Raw genomic sequence first — 18,493 nt, forward strand, 5'->3', positions numbered from 1 at the left:
TCATGCAAAGAGAGGATTAATCTGAGATGCAAAGATACCACAGCTCAGGTATCTGTTGCCATGACACCTTTTAGTTGTCCTGGCTACTGAAAGTCCATAAAAGTTTATTGATGAGTTAGAATGTCAAACCATGCATCACCTTCCTTCCTCTTTACAACAATCCCCTACTTTGTGCTGGTGTCTCACACAAAAGTCTCAATAAACTACAGAGATGTTGGAAGTTCAAGATGTATAATTAGTTTTGCCAGGCAGTGTGCTGACATAAAAGCTTTATTAAGTGATTTTAAATGTGGAAAGTTTTAGTCACAGAGTAAAGAAAATTGGTATGTTATATAACTGTATTTATTTCCTGAAATATTGTACATGCCTGTATGTATCAGTAACATATACACATGAAGCTTTGCTGCTGATTGGTCAGACGTGGCAAATGACGATGGGCTCCCTAAGCTGCATGCAGACGACCTCATCAATGTAGAGAGAGTTGGTTTTGATCTCAATGTTTTCCTGCAGCTCCAGCTGGCAGCGAACCAGCGCCCTCTGCTCCTCCTCAGACAGAGCCAATTCCTCACGCAGTCTGACATAACAAAATAAAAAACAAACAGCCATGTCATGACAGGCACTGAAGTGCAATTTTAATGAACAGGAACTCTGAAAACATCTATGAAAGTAGAAAAGGTACAGTGGGTTTCCAGTAATATTCCAGTAAATATGCTCAGTATTTCTTTGAATCTTGTAGTACTGACTTTAAAGCTCTAGAAATTTGAGCCATTCAGATATTACTTAGCGATATTTAGCAGATGGTAGAAACAGGGTTGAATCGAGGATTTGATATGATTTACAGATATAAAACATGAGTCCAAGGCTTTTCTAAATTTTCAGACTGACGACTTTGCCAAATAACCAAGAGGCTGGAGGAGAAGCTTACTCTTTACAGTTACTATTTCTGGAGCCAAGAATAATATTACTTAATTTTTTTCTTCATTCAACTATATAAAAATTCTTGCAGACAAGCAGCTTCTAATTTACCATAGTAAAATGTACCGTTTCAAAACTTAATTTGGAAGACAAAAGAACTGGATGTCATCTGCTTAGCAATAACAGGAAATATCCTTAAAAGATGACAGTATCGGGCCAAGAAGAAGCAGGTAAAGCAGACATAACAATGGCCCAAAAACAGAACTGAATGCCAAATCGAACAGCACAGGAAAGAGATCTGTAGATACATTGATCTGTGACAAAAGTGTGAAGATACTCATTTTAAAGATGACCTGTTATACTTCCTTGAAGAGGTTAGGATAGATCAAAACATGTTCATTACATGTTTTGCACAGAATTTTTCTGGTCACTTCTGCCTATTTTGAGCTTCTTCCAGAATGAGCTGTTTTAGGGTCTCTTCTTACTTTAAATCCAAATAAGCTGTTACTGGCCACACCCCCAACTCAATGTTTACACTCACATGTGAAAATGATTGTAATCTGATATACAATTATGCAACTGTACAAATTTGAAAAGCAGCAGTAGAGCCTTTTGCACAACCAAGCACAAAAAGAATGCAGCAAGTGGCTTCTGGATAGCAGGTCAACAACAAAACACACCTCTTTTCTAGTAGTCATTTTAGGGCACATGCAGCAGACCAAACATGCTGACACTTGGGTTGAGTTCTGCTGGGGTTGCTAGTTTAAGGGCAATGCCTGCTGATTTCTGATGTTATGTTCGAAATATTTTTGAAATGGCTCACTTTCTAAACACCAAAAAACATTAACTTATTGCTGAAAAATGGCAATAAGTGTTTTTTTAAACACTTGGGTTGTTTTCAGAAGCAAATGGAAGCACACTAACAACATCAAACAACATGTATCATATTGTAGAACTCACTTGGTGATGTGAAGGTTGAGTTGCTCAACCTCGGCGAGGAGCTGGACCTGGGCTGCGTCGAGACACTGCTCTTTGCCAGGCCTCTCTTTGCGCAGAAGGAGCCGGGCCTGGGCCAAACTCAGGAACTGATCACTCTCTGCGATGGCTGCTAGCAGATCCTCTCTGGCCCTCTGAAGGTTGCTGATCTCACATATGACCTACAGAGAAGCACCCATAATTTTAACCATAAATTTCTGCTGACTCAAAGATACCAAATTAGACAATAAATCTAAAGCAAGATGCAAAGACAGTATCAGACCAAGTAAATGGCTGTGTATTTCTTTGAATACGCAGTACATTTACTTACTATTGGTCACTATTACGTCTTGATTTCGTCTTATTGTTTATATGTTTGTATTGATTTTGTTGATACTTCTCTTTTGTTTCTGGTGGTAAACAACAATCCATAACTGTCCTACAGCTCTGCTAACTGTTGGGCAGTTATGGATTATTCTAAAACAAAACAAAAGTATGCACTTTCTTTGTCTTTGTACAGTCAAAGAATGGAAATGTTTCTACCCCTCCCATGCTCTTGTGAGTCCACACCTTATCCATTTACTGTCTTTACAGCTGCACATGTTTGGTGGTATGTTTCAATCAGATTTGCGCATCTAAAGACTAAAAGTTTTGAATGAGGAGTAGTTTTCAAGTGAAGCCACATATTCTAGTTTATGTTAGGGGGATGTTAGACTGAGCCATTCTAACATCCCCCTAACCAGATCACCTTGCTGCACATATTTGATTTGATCCCTTTCAACAGTGGCCTTCAACTTGATAAATTTGGGGATTGCACAACTAATAGTTGTCGTTTCAGATACTATCCTAATAGTGCATCTCTGCAGCTGCTCCAGAGTTACCACAGTTCTCCTGGCTGCTATTCTGACTAATGCACACCTTGTCAGTTTTGGTGAAGAGCGAAGTCTCTTTAGATTACTCTCCTCTCCACATACTTTCCTTCTGATCTTGGAATATTGTTTGTGACTAAACTTTTCTCTTCTAACTTCTCCACAACTTTCTCTCCCTGATTTGTATGTTGGGTACCTTAAATGTCATGAAGCTGTTTTGTTACTAACTTCTGAAGTAGATTGTATTCAGAAAATAGTGATACACTATTTTGAGTTGATTAACCACACAAATTTACTAGAAAATACATAAAATACTTAAAGTTATTCTCTTCTTAAAATATACATATTAAAACACTGTTAGTAACAGTGGCTTTCCTCAGGGTACAAACGAGGAACATAAATCTCTCTTTACTGTAACAACTAAACAAATTTCTCTTTGCATCTCGCTTACATAAACCACGCACTGAGCTCTACCTTGGGAAGCTTATCTTCCAGTTGGGTCTTGGCAGCCTTGAGCAGCTGAATGTTGAGCTGAAAGGCTTCATTAGTAGCCCTGAACTGCTTCTGCATGTCGTCGGCCGACTGCGCCAGCAGAGACTCCACCAGAGCGCGCAGGGACAAAGAGTTATTCTTCTGCTGCTCTGCCCTGGCTATGTTGAGGTCTGAGATGTTCTCCCACTGCTTTGGGCTAACTGTTGCGCTGATAGAGGAAAAAAAACCATAAAAACAGATTGGACTGAAAATACTTCATAATCTCCACCTAAAATCTTGACCAGTTTTGAAGACTTATAAGTCAAGTCAAAATTTGAGAATTTTGAGCAATTCTCAAAGGACTTTGAGAGATGATGATATAAAGTAGCACCTTTTAAGTCTACCTAACAATTTTCCAAATCAATCAGACTGTGAGGTCTGTTCCTGTAAACAGACTTTTAAGTGACCCTTGGATTTTATGTCAGATTTATTTCTGCAGTCTCGTTTGATTTGAACCAATTGTGCTGCAGCGGTGAGGTATCTATAAGTCTGAGCTCTCAAAGACACCCCTGGTGTAAATGAAGTTGATAGGTGTGCCCTCTTATACAACTGGGTTATTGCTTTTACACTTTTTATATTTTCTGCACAAACACACAAATCCTACCTAACCTTTAAAGTAATCAATAAAGAGTGCTTCAAATAACAGGCTTTGGAATAGCTATACTATAATATTTCTTGTTTTCTGGGAACAACAAGAAGCTGATGGCTTACCTTGACAGCATAGTGATGTTTTTCTTGGACAGTTGCAGATTAGGGATTGTCTGCACGGTCATCAAGGCACAAGAGTTGTCAATGTTTTGAGCTTGAGATTTCTCCTTCAGATCCTGTTCTAAATAGAACTTAGCAGACCTGTTCAGACTGGAGTAATAAAAGAAAATCAGCATCATTTCATGTTCCTGTTTATGAAATGTATACTCATTCAGTAGTGTCATTATAGGACAACACAATACACAGATATCAGTCAGAGTTCTCACCGTATCTGCTCAGCAATCTGTTCTAGCACAATCTGTAGTAGACTTGTCACTTCCTGAAACATTGAACATTCTTTCAGTAGCTCAGCGTCCACTGCATCATGCACCCTGTCAGAAGGGGCCCGTTTCCTTCTGCAAGCCACATAGCAGAACATTTTCACTCAACAGCTAGGAGTTTAAGCTTAAAGTTACTGAAATTTCAGGACAGCTGCCAGATGCTTAAGACAGAAAAGAGAAAGCTAGGCCGTTCGCTTCTGATTTGGTGGTTTCACCTCGCCTCCAGACAGAGAAGAGTGACTTTCATTGCGTCTTGGTTCATCGACAAGGCCTTCACCACTCTGCTATGTAAGGCTTCAAGGGCATCAATCTCTGGAATAAGCTCTTCGAGCTTCATCTCCACTTCCTTTCTTAAAAACTGAATGTCTCTGACCCGCTGATCTGAACATCAGGGAGAGAAAAGAAAAAGTTCACAGCTCAATTACAAGCAAGCAATTTTCTTTAATTCTAAACATGAGCCACCACAACCCCATCCTTCCCTACTTACCAAGGCGCTTACTGTCACCATCTTGCATACGGATACAGGCGCTCTCAGACTCTGTTATGAGCCTCTTGCACTCTGCTCGAAAGAGCTCAGAGCGGTTCAGGACAACCTCAGCATTGAGGAGATCAGGTCCATCAAATTTCGGGATACTCACGTCCAGGACAGACATGGTTCTGAAGAGAGATAGATGGAAAGGAGGATGTCAAAGGAGAAAATAGCAGAAAATCCAACTATTAATAGTTAAATATAAATAATTTACCTCTTTTATATCTGGGTTCTAGATGTTTGTGAAAATTTAAAAAATCTTTGGTCTTTACCTGGTCTTAAAATTATTTTAATAAATTTTTAAGTACACAAAAAACACAATGGATTCCACTATGCCATTATTTATTAAACAAAACATAAATATCATGTCAGTACGCTTAGAAAAGGACTAAGCAGGTAATGCTTTCAGGGCTAAAACAATCAGATTAATCATGATGAATCCATTATTGAAATAATCTTCAACTAATTTAGTATTCTGTTAATTTGAGTATGCAGACTGAGAAAAGGCTGTTTGCTGAAAGAACAATACACAAAAAAATTTACATTTTTCATTTAAGATTAAAAAAGCCTTTGTAAATTTGTTCTACTTTCTCAAGTGGCATAATTTTAGCTTCTGCATGTTCAGATTATATTAAATTATGTCCTTTTAAGCACTTTTAATCAGTTACAAACAATAGACAACAAATACTTATCCTGTATTGATGTTAAGGTACACAGAAAGGCAAAGTGGAAATTTAATTATGTATTTCTATCTTTTAATGTATACTGGATAAAAAGGCTTCATTTAAAAATCTGCAGAATGTGATCATTCTTTTATCCAATTAATAGTCAGAATATTCGACAGATTAATCAGTTAATAAAATAATCACTTGTTGCAGCCCAAATTACTTTTTAGGAATGGCTGCCAGAAGAAAGCTTTGTCTCTCTTAGAGCATTGTTTTTAAAGTTAAACAACTGACTTACTAAGCAATGTTCTTTAGACAAATGTGGTCTAAAGTGAAAACAATAGGTCATAATGTCCTGATCCAACCTAACCCAGCACATAGGCACAAATACTTCATACAAACTGTTCAGCAGTTTGGATCAATGTCTGCAGACACCGTTTGAGGTTAAAGGTGACGGAGTCTGCCAGACAGCTAAAGCCTGGCTGGAATTTCGCTATAAAACTACTGAAGCAGTCCTGCAAAAAACTGTGGGACACAAAAATACGAGAGACTGAGAGTTAAAGTTACAGAATGAAATGCACAGTTTGAAACCTTATCCTGACTGGGGGGGATTATGCTGTGTGTTTTCGAAAGGACTAAATAAAATACTATTTCCGAATACTTAAAACAATAAAATACATTGAACTTTCTTTTTACGCCGGAGTTTTTGTTCTTAAACAATTTAAAAAACCGTTGACATTAGCAACAAGTCACCCAAACCTGAACCTGTTAGCTAACCAGAGCTCTTTAATAAGAAAGTAACATTTTTATCTCGACATTAATATAAGTTTATGAATAAATAAGTTGCTGTGTGAAACGTACCTTCTTTAGCGCAGCTGAAACAAACAAAATGTAGCGGATATCCCGCCGACCGCAGGCACAAATTAACAAAACAAATGGTTACTATGGCAACCGGTCGGACAATTTTAAAGCGAGATTGAGGCGTTTCCCTACCAGCTGCACTTCAACGCAGCATTTGACAGCCGCGTTTTAACTCCATGGTGCATTCAAGTCAAGTTGTACAAGAGCATATCAACATTGAGATAACTCTAAAACAATTAAATCTTTAATTTATCTCGTCAACGGCCATTAAGCTGTTTTACAAGTTTCACATAACATTATTTTTGAAGTTCGGTTCTGTTAAATGATCGAAATCTGAGGTGTTGCTGTCCATGGCACTGGACAGTCCGTTTGTTTAATTGGGGGAAAAAAAATATTCAAAGCTACAGCAGAATCACAATGAAACCTTGTGTGCTTTAATGGATGTTAATCTAACAGTTAAAGTAAAGTGATTCAATTTTAGAACATTTTAAAAACCAGGCAGTATAGCGCTAACTGTTCATTCAGATGAATATTAATCAAATGTATTATCTAATTTTTATCAATTGATCACAGTTTAATTGGTTCATATAGTCGATTCCTTAGTAGGTTTTTTTCTGAATACATCAGTTCTCTGACATTTACCAAGTCATGTCCCCAGATCCTTTCCATCCTGAAAGCTATTTACTGTCTGTGTTAGCAGAATATAAGGTTTTGTAAAGTATTTAAAGTGTAAACTCTTGATTGGTTGTTAACATTCCTAGATCATCTAAAAATTATGCAAAAATTACAGTAAGTTAGCTCAAAACTAATTAAAAATGCCAGTTACTAGTACACGTACATTTCCAGCATAAATACCAACAAATGAATAAAACCAAGACTAAGTATGGAATTATATAAGTTTTATTTTTGAAAAGTTCTTTTTTTTTTTTTTTTTTTTTACAGTACATTCGCAAGGAAACAGCTGACAAAAGAAGTCAACAGCAAAAAAAGTTTCAGAAAGATCAAATTGAGATCTGATAAAATAAGCAATAAAGATGTCAAAAGATTAAACATAAGGAACTGGTGATGAAGAGGTCAAAGTTACGGCAAGCAGCATACAGTTCAGTTTAGACAATAGCTTTAAAGGCACTTGATGAATTTGCCACAAAACATATACTGAATAATAATAATGACAAATCTTAAATATATATATATATATATGTTTAACAACATTAAACAGTGCAAAAATAGTCATTAAGTTTACAGTGATGCCACAATCTACATTAAAAAGGAATGATTTCAATATTTTCTTAAAACCTCCTGTGGGCTGAAGTTACAAATCTGACTTGTAGTCATTGGAAACAAATCCAACTAATAAAACAGCAGTTCAGTTCTCAGTGAACAATTGGAGAGCTTTAAAATCCAAACTGTCAAATAATCATTTGTCTTTGTACAGCAGCTTGTCTCTACAACAATATCAATAATCACAAATTATTTAAATCACAATCACATCTAGCTTTCACACAACAGCAGTGATTCTTTTATGACAGTACACAGATAGAGAAGCTTCCAGAACAAAAACTTCTCACTTTTCTAAACATTTCACACTTTCTGCACACTCTATAATCTCACAAAAGATTCTGTTTTTTTAAGGTTATTTTCTTCAATGAGAGAATATGCTGTAAAATGAGGAATCAGTGCTTTGCACAAACACAGACTGGCACTCAGAAAAAGCATACAATTGCTGAAAATATGAAAAGTGTTTACATATAAATTGGTGTTAAGATAGCATGGAAAGAGAACAGTTTGCTTTCCAATTCCCTTTTCCAAGCTGACAGTTTACTGGAGGGTTGCTGTTTTCTAACAGAAGCCGAGCTTAAGCAGAAAACCTGCCGTGGTTCCTTCATCCCTGAGCTGGTCTTAAGGAAATACCCTTCGTCTTTACATCTATAAGCTATTGAACATTAGCCAGGTAATACTACAGCAGTTGCTCTGTCTACCAGAAGACCACTCATTCTAGAAAAATATACCAACCACAGAGGTGTTGGGGTCACTTGGGATGAGATTCCTAATTTGAATTCTGAGCTGGAGGTCAAGAAACCGGATCAGGTACAGTCAGATCAATTGTTCCACATTTGGGAGTGATTTGGTGATTTGGTTTGGTTAGTCTTCACTTCTTGCTATTCTGTCCAGTCCATTGATCCTCTCAGGAAACAAGCCTTCTGCCACAGCTACCTTGGACTCTTGGACCTAAAAATACAAAGATTTTTTAAAACGAAAATACATTGAGTTTTAGGCGAGTTCTCGGAAAAATGGTGAAAATCTGAGTAGTAAAATGCTCCTGTATGGAGGGTTTTTGTAGATTTCACCAACTCAAATTTAAGATTTTTTAAGACCATTACGAATGAAATTTAAGACCTGTCTCACAACAGAAATGTACAAAAGAAAATACTATATTTTATATAGTAGCGCCATGCGTTTTTTCCACAGAATGCATGTTGCATTGTACTGGTTGGCAACAGAAGTGAGCCAGAGGCACAGACAAAAGTCATCCAGCCAACTGGCAATAATTTACACTTACTAATGAAGATGAAGAAAAGCCAGCGAGCTGGTGATATCCTCAAGTCAGAACATAGTGAAGATATCTCAACTTTTGACTAACAAAAAAATCCCATGAAAAAAATTAACTACATAAAATATAGGCGATTAAACAGACTGGTGAGTTTATAAGATCAACTTATGCATTTTCTAATAAATTTAAGATATTTTAATGTCTTAATTTTAGATACATGACTTTAAGACTTATTGAGTATGTGTGGACACCCTGCTATGAGTGCTAAGCAGACAGTAATCCAGTAGAAATATTAATATCTAACATATTGAAGAATTATGTCCCCAAATCAAAACACTCCATAAGCACAATCATATCATAATTCCTACTTTAATGCACACTTTCTTTCATATTAATGCATGCTTTTGTTGATCACTCACCTTAAATGGTTCACTAATTCCAATGATGCACCGCAGGTTGCTGCTATAGTAACACAGGACACACTCTCCACCCCTAACCGGGATTTCCTCTTTACCCATGAACACCTAAAAACAACAAAAGAGTAAAATGCCTCTGCAAACATTTCTGCTCAGACTCAGCAACACTCCATTCTTCTTTAGCTCCTACCTGCATCACTTCGTCGTTGAAGGCCACTTCGTCGTCTTTGACCCACGTGTAGGTCACGTAGTCTGACACGCTGCTGAATCCAACCTGAAATCCAGACATGAAGTGAGTGAGGTAGAAACAGAAACCTTAATGAGCTGTTAGTGGACGGATAACCTTATAGAGTCCGATCCAGTCCCAAGTACTGGATGGGAAGGGCTGCAAGGGGTTGTAGAGAACAATGGAGTCAATGTCCGCACTCCAGTCGCCTTCTGCATGCAGACTCACCAGAGGAGTCTGGTGCATCTTTGTCAGCTTTAAGGACAGAGATACCAACTTTAATGGGTGTTTAACTATTAAATACGATCATTATAAAGTCTTTAACACTGCAGGATGATAGAAAACAATGTGTATTTATTCAAACCTCTAATCTATTGTCAAGATGACAAAAACAAAGTCCATATTCAATTTTATCTCGTCTTAAAATAACCCAAAATCACAAAGTCGTTGTTTGAAAAATTCTCTGACTTCTTAACTGGGAAGTCTGAATCTGGGGAACCTTACAGTTGATTTTTCCAACTCAGTAGTCAGAATTTCTTAGGTTCTGAATACAAATGGACTGCAGCTCATCTGTAGGTTAAATCTCATATTTTCAATAGCAATTCTTAGCATTGCTATGAATGCAATAAGAGGTTTCAGTTCACGTATGCAGCTTTCACTTTGGTTCCAAAAACAGAGGCCTTGAGCTCAAACTGTACTAACTGTAACTAAGCTCTGATTTGTCACATTTCTTCCCACTTGATGGAGTTTCTCACCTCCAGGGTGAAGATCCCGATCACAGGTTTGTGGTCACTGATGCTGTACTCCATGTTGCTGGTGTACAAGTCCTGCTGGACCTTCAGAGGATACTCCTCTTCCTCTTTCAGTTGATTCCTCTCCTTTACATCGTTTTCATCTTGCTCGTCATTGGATTGGGATTTGGGTCGGACCCGCCACAGAATCCGGTCGGTCCAGGCAGGTTTTCGCTTCTTGCCGCTAGTCAGGTGATCACAGACAAAATAAGGATGGAAAATGTCAATTTGGCAAATAAAACAAAGTGTTTGACAGAGAAATACCTTGCGAAGGTATTTATACATGTTGAACGTGTTTACATTTATTGAAATGACAACCACATTACATTTGAATCTTTTATTTCTGTTAAGGCTGCAGATGTTTAAAACATGTAAAACATATTTATTTCCCATCTTTTAGCATGGTTTGTATAGCCAACTGGTTGTTTCTACTGTTAGATATAAAAGCAAAGTATTCGACCCTGAATGATGCCGAGAGCAGCATCAATATTTTTATCCACTTAAGGATCAGACCTGTAAGGGTTCAGAAACCTAATGGTCTAATCTTACAATCACTCCTTATGAAACTCATACAGTCACTGTTCAAGAATTGGCACAACCTCTATTTCTGTCCACACGTGTTAGATAATAAGCCAGCCATATTAGAAACCATGCTTCTTTTTACATAAACAATCCTGAAAAGTAGCAGTTTGGTGGTAAACAGTGAGGGTTAACAGAAGTTAATACAGGTAACAGATATCAATGATGTTTTGCAATCTGTTGTAAATTTTGCTGTTAAGCTCTTTGTTAAAGAACAAGAAGTTGAGCAAAATGTAACAAAACATTAAACAGTTGGACGTGTGCAACAGCTTAGAGAAGGTGACATTAAGTTCACCTATAAAGGTTAAAATGATTTGTAAGGCAACTTCATCCTAAAGTAAAATATCTCTAACTCTTCATGAGTAGTGTAATCTCACTACTCATGTATATCTGAAATACTTTAATGATTTAAATCTATTACATAATCTAATGACAGCTCTTTTTGTGTCATGGTGCTTCAAAAGTCCAAAGGGTCTTTTCCCTAACATCAGAAATTAAGTGGAAGAAAAATATCTTGGTCTTTGTGTGTAAAGACAGGCTGAGTTTAAAACTCATGACCATCTCTGCTTGTTTCAGTCTCTGTTTCTATCTCTGAGCAGCACAACTACGGTTTAAATATGACGCTTACAATGTCACTTTTACTAGAAGGTAAAAGTGTTACATATGCACATGAAAGCATGGTTAGGTGAATTAGGTACGGCTAAATACAGAGCCTAGCTAAAGTATTCATATCTCTCAAATGTTTTTGAAAGCTGCAGTATGTAACTTTTATAAAAATATATTTTTTATATATTTCTTAAAACTTTCACTATGTCCTGACGGCATACCAAGAAATAGAACATCTGTGAGAAAAATTGAGCTCCTATACGTTCTCCCAGTCCTGCTATTGCTGGCTGCAGAAATACAACGCTCAGTCAGAAACAACCAATCAGAGCCAGGAAGAAGATCTTAGCGCTGTGCTAAATGGGATCATGGTGGAGAAAACAACTTCCTGTTACAGAAAAACTGTTTATCCTCCATCGTCTGTGTCCATGCTAACTAGCCTGAGTTTTCAGGCTCCAGTGTATGAAAGGAGTGTAGCCCAGCAGAGAGCTACAGCACTGAGATCCTCCTCCTGGCTCTAATTGGCTGTTTCTGACAGATTGTAGTAGGACCACAGCGCAGAGGCAGAGGAGCCCAATTTTTCAGATTCTTTGTTTTATGTTGCACCATCAGGACATAGTAATAGTTTTAACAAACGTAAAAAAAAAAAAATAATAAAAAAAAACATTTTTTATAAAAGTTATATGCTGTTTATTTAAATCAGATTTTGTCATGTTACAGCAACAAACTTCAATGTAAATTTGAGCCCAAAATTATTCATACCCGTGGCAGATTTAGCTCTTAAGAGCATGTTGGAAAAACAATAAAACTGCATGAAAAGAATATAGATATTTGATCAAATCAAAATAATTTACCTGGTTTTATTTACAGTTTATTAAAAATGTCATGTCAATAATAACCTATACCCTTATAAATAATATATGGCAATTGGCAATATAACAATGAAGTCCTTCTAATAATTCCTGATCAGGAGTCTGACTGGGTCACTCCAAAACTATTACCATTGCTTCCAGTCAGAAGAAACATGTTGGTAAAATTAAACGACAACTAAAACTAAATCTGCAACGGATATGAATAAGATATGAAAAATAGAAGGTCCTGTATTTTAGGGAAATGTGCATATGATCAGACTTTAGGAACGCTTACTTAAAGCCAAACCATGTTGTGTAGAATCTGTAAAGTTAAAAAGAAGTGAAGATAAAATAAACACAAATTGGAAATAAAATTATGATTTTCATCATCATGATGATTTCAATCTGAGTACCTGCTGTCATAGGTATCTGAGTTCAAGTCAAATTTGAAAGTGGGCTGAAAGTCCAGTGGTCCTTCTTCAAACTCCTGCAGCAGCTGCTCCTTTTTCTTCAGCATGAGCAGCTGAAAACACAACATGTTTATCACACAACCTCATCATAGAAAGCTAAGTACTGATGGATGACCCCTGGATTCTCTCACAAATACGAGCTGAAAGACCGTAAAAGAGTCCAACCTGGTCATGACTCCACAGCAGGTTGTAGGTTTGGTTGTTGATACACGAGCGGACAAAGTGCATGCCGTGGTCCTGGATCCTGAAGTTGAGATCTCCGAACCAGAATACTAGCCTGATCAGAACAACAGCAGAAATTAATAAAACATGTTGCCTATGCTGTTTGAGCCCACATGCGTTTTCTCACCTGTGATCAATTATTCTTGGAGCTTTCTTGCAATCAAAGGTCTGTGTGTCCATGATGTGCTCAAACTCATCCACCCTTTCATTTGCATAATTCATATGGGCAGCCAGGTGGCAGTTGAGGAAGCAGAGCATGTGTCCATAAAAAGACAGACGAACCGACACACCGCCTTTGTTACCCTGACAGACAAACAGGAAGAGAGAGAAATAAAACAGTCAAACATGCAGGAGTGAGAGTAAAAACACACGAAGAACTGAAACGTACAAAAATTTCCTTCTGCATTTTTGGTCTGCTTCATGAATCAAACAGAATAATAAGGATGCAGTGTGGCTTTAGAAACTACTGTACTAAAAATATGACTGTGGAACTTCAGGTTTTTGAGTGCACATTTGAAAATGTGCTCCTCACATTTTTCACAATACAGTTTTTACTTATTTAACAACAAATAGTGATCATTACTGATTTCAAACACTCCTGATGAGAACTTCGCTGGATTCAGAAACAGCTTAGGTCCTCTTTTCACCCAATTACAAGAGTAAAAATACAAACTAGTGTGTGTGTCTGTGCGGGTGTGTGTGGGGGTGGGCGTGTGTGTGTATGTGCTTCAATTCAAACCTCAATTTGAATTAAAGTTTAATTTTCTATGTGTGTATTTACTGCTCACCCAGTAACCAAATATGCCGGTGCGGGTGTAGGTGGCCTGGATGTCTCTGATGAAGGGGACGTGCTCCAGTTTGGAGAAGAAGAGCAGCAGCAGACCCTGCATTCTTATTGATGACAGCTGAAACATGTCGTTTCACAACATATGCAACCCTTAGTTTGAAAGTATTCACTGTTTATTAAGACAAATAATAAGAAGATAGCAAGCAGTATAGTAAGAACACTATACTCCGCAGAATATGTCCATTGCATGGCTGTGTATAAAAAAAATTTACCTTGACGTAATTCAATGGAGCTAGTGTGGAAATAAACAGCTGACTCCAGGGGTCGTCAAATATCATGTCCGACACAAACCTCGCTGGCCCTGAGTACACTTCCTGCAACCTGCGCACATACAGGTCTGACTGTCAATATGCCATATAAATACACACAAAATTGTTGGTACCCCTCTAGTAATGATGGAAAAATCCACAATAGCCACAGAAATAACTTGAAAGCAGTAAAAGTAATTATACATAAAAATGTACTGAAAATAGCCAATGGAAATCTGACATTGCATCTGAATTGTCTTTCAACAGAATAATTTAAAAAACAAACGGGCCTGGACAAAAATGCTGGTAACTGTAACTTTATTGTCGCTCAATCTTTTGAGGCAATCCCTGAAAAAAACTATTTCTGTAACTCTTAATGAGACGACAGTGTATGATTTTCATTGCTTCATTTTTATTACTTTGGTCAGTTTCAGTGACCATTGTGGGGTTTTATATTCATTAACAAAGGCCTACCAACAGTTTTGCCATTTGTACATATATATAAAAGAAGACTTCAACCATACCCTATGACATAGAGGTCAGGAGTCTTTGGCGAGTTCAAGTGGAGAAGTGAGGCCACATCATCAGGAGGATCAGCCGTCGCCACGTTCCACGTCACCATGTGAAGTCTGGAAGATGGAAAAAAAAAAAAAAGATTTATCATTCTGGCTGCGACTTATTCTGAAAACGTATTGGGTCAGCGCTTCTCTTTAACCATCAACCAAAGAACCAAAGCTCATCAACCCTGAGCGTGAAGGTTGTTACAATGGCAGCAGTGAGATACCAGAAGCAAATCAGGCTGCTACAGTTTGTTCAGACTCAACTCAGAGCACAGACTGTCCTGATCTTAACCAGAAAAATGAAAGGAAATAGTTCAACTGGAAAGCTACAATTAGAAGAAAAGGAAGTTATTAAGGAGAAATAAAGGAGTTTGTTGAGAACACAGAGCAGTATAGATTAAAAAAAATAACAAACAGAACAAAATCATTTCTCTAAAAAAACTGATCTCTGGGTTCAGCTCCTTATTGTTCCACCTGAAATTGTCCTTTTTTGGCTTGTTGGCTCTCTTGGCACAGGAGCGGAAGGCACTATCCAGGGTCTTGATCATTTTCTGGTGCAGCTCGGTTTTGGGGTCCAGGTCATCTACACAGGTCATCAGCTGGTTTAGCCGATGGCGCAAAGCCAGTTTGCTCGCCGTTGACTGTGTGGCATCAGAAGAGAGGGTGTCACTGCGGACACGCCCCATGGTTCCCAGCAGACAGCTGATTTCGTCCATTCTGGCTCGAGATAGTAAGAACTCCCTGAGAAGGTTCTAAAGTTATCTGAAGGACTCAGTGAAAAATATTAAAAACGGGTTGATTAAAGAGTGAATCAAGGGAGCCCAAGAGCGCTTTTAGTGTAGAATCAAACCACTAAAAGAGAAGTGGAGAAAGCCCAGGCTGGGTAGCTGGACAGGGAGATTAGGGAATTGGCTCATTTGTCTACAAGTCGTCTTTGTGCTCTGAACTCTACCTCTAATCTCACTGAAAAATGTCCCAACAATAGGCCTATTAAAATAATTGAGAAACCACATTGCAAACGAGAACAGAACTGCTCCTGCCTCAGCTGGACGGCAGCACGCTGGCCGGTTGTTTCACTCCAAATCCGTATTAGGTGTATGTTGTTGAGCAACCTAATCCACCCATCAGAATGCAGCAGAGTGGTAAATAGTGCTCAGGGTTTAGTGTTACAGCACATCCAATCCTACATGACTCACGCAATCAGGCTTTTTAAAGAGATCCCTGTAGTACCAGGCACGGCACAAAGAGCAGATCCACTATTTACACCAAAACCTCTGATTGAGAGAAGAAGGAGAACAGCTTCATGTTGACACTTGATGAAGATACTTTTTAACTTGGTGCTATAATGTAAAGTAGGATGTCATGATGAAGAGTTTTACCCTCACCTCACCTATAATTATGACATCTATATCACAACAGAAATTACAAGCCCATGAAATGAGCTTCACTAGCAGAAAGGCAGCATTAAAAAGAGTCAGCTGAGTTGGTTCAGACATCTGATCAGGATTCCTCTGACAATCCAGACTCATTCCAAAGGAAGAAGATCCTATGGGAGGTCCAGAACTGCAGGGAAAACATTTTTGTGACCTTCTGTGGAGCCCCTTATGCTGATAGGTATGTGGCTATAAGTGATTTCTGTCCAATCTCAACACTGTAAACAAAGTGACCCTTAGTGAACATCCCAAATTAAGCAAAGAACAACGAATGAATGAGTAGATGGATCCATGGAGATCCTTCTTGCAACTTCAAGGTCTTAAGAGATCTAATGCTGACAGCTTAGTACTAAATATAGCAGCAAATGCATGCCTATAAGTAATGCTATGACTAAAAATTCTTAATTTTGCGCAACTTTTTAAATACATTTTTATCTTCGTGTGAGCCTACATGCTTCGATCCTGGTGTTACACCTGAATTTTCCCACCGGGGAACAATAAAGTATATTTCTATTCCAAAAGTGCAGATCATAGGAAGTATTTCAATTTTGTTTAAAAGATTCTAAAACATCACAGAAGTGCTGCAAGCAATATAAAAGCAATGAACAACAAAAAAGAAAAGCAAGATTAACTTTCTGTTACTGAGGATGTGCACCAAACATCATCTCATTTCACCCAACACTGTTTACCAGGTAGCACTTATTACCTGGTTTCTAACTTGTGCCAGATCCACCTTCATTATTACAGAGCAGGACATCAATATGACTTTATTTACTTGTTTATTAACCGAAAGAAGATCCTACCTGAATCTTTCACTTTTCTTCTCCAGTGACTGATGATCATCTGGTTGCTCCTCGTTCTCCATCCTCTCCACACCTAGCAGCACCAGATATAACAGTTCAGCTCCAGATTCGTGTCATTGTAAACAACTAATCAGCCAATATCAGACCTAATATATTTTATTATTTTTTTCTTTGCTTCTGTAATCTTACTTATTACAAATCGTTGGTCCCAAATACTCTGGTGATGTGCTATTGTAACGAAACACAACGCTACGCTAGCTGTATTGCGCAGGAAGCTAAAGAGGATCCTGTTTTAAATTAAGTACAAAATATCCGAAGCAACAAGATACACCAGAAGTTATATTATCACGTACAACCTGAAAGGCTTTGGTAATATTTATTTTGGCTTTAAAATCAACTTACGAGAAGGAGTATACCAGTCAGAAGCCGCAGAAATGAAGTGTTGTTGTTGTTGTTCCCGCCCCTTGCCGGAAAGCAGGTAGTTTACTTTCAAAATAAAAGACTTACTCTAAGAGATGCTTCTATACGTCAGCGTGTTGGTCATATTATGAGTGGCAAGATCCTTCAGCTATATCTTTACAGACGTGTGTAGTCTGGATTTTATAACAAACATCATTTGTAATAAACATTTGTAACAAACATCCGGATTTAATTATTTCCATTTATCGGTTTATCTAGTTCTTATAACAAGAATGATGGTGAGTTAAAAAAAATTACTTCTACTAAATTTTTAGTACAGGAAACAGTATTTCCTGTTTCTATTCTAAATACTTTGGAATATGCGTCCCAGTAGGATTATTTTCTCCGATTTAAAGTGCATTTTGAAAATAACCTTTAGGCAGGTAAACAAGCTTTTCTTTTAGCTTGCATTGCAGAATGAAACTTTGTTTATTGGTCTATATTGCAATATTCTAATAGTAAATGTGTGTTACTTAAGCTCAAATCAGAAAGTTATTTAAAATATAAATTGCATTTTATATATATGTCCGGTTACAATAATAAGGAGCATGAGAAATTTGATAAATACCAAGTTTTCAAAGAGGAAATGAAGTTGGAGAGTCAAGTCCTCAATGATCTTCGACTCTGAGCTGCTACCCAAACTGAGGGAGTGGTTACAGGAACAACCTCTATCTCTAGCCAGAAGAGGGCAGTCCTACGAACATGTAAGATAATAAAATGCAGATGCTCAACAAATGTCTTTTCTATATGTTCAAAGTTGCAATACTACAGCAACTCTTCTATTATGTAGAATATAGAAGCAACAGCTTATCAATTGCTGAGAAAAATCGATAAGCCTCAACCTCGTCTCTTGCTCCGCCCCTGCCAACACCACCAAAAGTTGTCACCAGGCAGAGCAACCAAATCTTAATCTTGGTTAGGGTAACAAAAATAAGGTTGGCAAATGCCAAAAATCTGCAAAAAGTTGTGCATCTACCATACTGTGTACAAATGTCAGTAGATCAGCTGCCTTTTGTGATTTTTATCAACTCAAATGTGTAGTTTTGTTCTCCAGTGCGCTT

The 18,493-nt window shown here is 37.7% G+C and overlaps 2 protein-coding genes across 5 annotated transcripts; both read right to left on the bottom strand.

Annotated features, from left to right (window-relative positions):
* Positions 1-324: 324 nt before the first annotated feature.
* On the bottom strand, positions 325-6,509 carry tekt1 (tektin 1). The gene is made up of 8 exons (XM_044118764.1): positions 6,374-6,509; positions 4,806-4,975; positions 4,534-4,699; positions 4,265-4,393; positions 4,002-4,148; positions 3,234-3,459; positions 1,876-2,072; positions 325-574 (listed from the first exon to the last, which is right to left on the bottom strand). Exons 2-8 carry the CDS (start codon positions 4,969-4,971, stop codon positions 415-417), a joined length of 1,191 nt encoding a protein of 396 aa, XP_043974699.1. The 5' UTR covers positions 4,972-4,975; positions 6,374-6,509; the 3' UTR covers positions 325-414.
* A 748-nt stretch (positions 6,510-7,257) lies between these two features.
* inpp5ka (inositol polyphosphate-5-phosphatase Ka) lies at positions 7,258-18,059 on the bottom strand. Of its 4 annotated transcripts, none has more exons than XM_044118767.1 (14): positions 18,001-18,059; positions 17,376-17,436; positions 16,974-17,046; positions 14,702-14,806; positions 14,142-14,250; positions 13,871-13,987; positions 13,210-13,385; positions 13,026-13,137; positions 12,804-12,913; positions 10,322-10,541; positions 9,684-9,821; positions 9,531-9,614; positions 9,344-9,448; positions 7,258-8,602 (listed from the first exon to the last, which is right to left on the bottom strand). In XM_044118767.1, the coding sequence occupies exons 3-14, from the start codon at positions 17,033-17,035 to the stop codon at positions 8,516-8,518; spliced, it is 1,425 nt and encodes a 474-aa protein (XP_043974702.1). In that variant the 5' UTR covers positions 17,036-17,046; positions 17,376-17,436; positions 18,001-18,059; the 3' UTR covers positions 7,258-8,515. The 4 variants fall into 4 exon arrangements, with proteins under 4 accessions (XP_043974702.1, XP_043974703.1, XP_043974700.1 ...); XM_044118765.1 differs by lacking the exon at positions 17,376-17,436 and adding an exon at positions 12,686-12,712 and having other exon boundaries at positions 7,264-8,602; positions 18,001-18,058; XM_044118766.1 differs by lacking the exons at positions 17,376-17,436; positions 18,001-18,059 and adding exons at positions 12,686-12,712; positions 17,163-17,348 and having other exon boundaries at positions 7,264-8,602.
* Between the last annotated feature and the right edge of the window lie 434 nt (positions 18,060-18,493).

Source organism: Gambusia affinis, linkage group LG06 (genome assembly GCF_019740435.1).
Source record: "Gambusia affinis linkage group LG06, SWU_Gaff_1.0, whole genome shotgun sequence".
NCBI lineage: Eukaryota > Metazoa > Chordata > Actinopteri > Cyprinodontiformes > Poeciliidae > Gambusia > Gambusia affinis.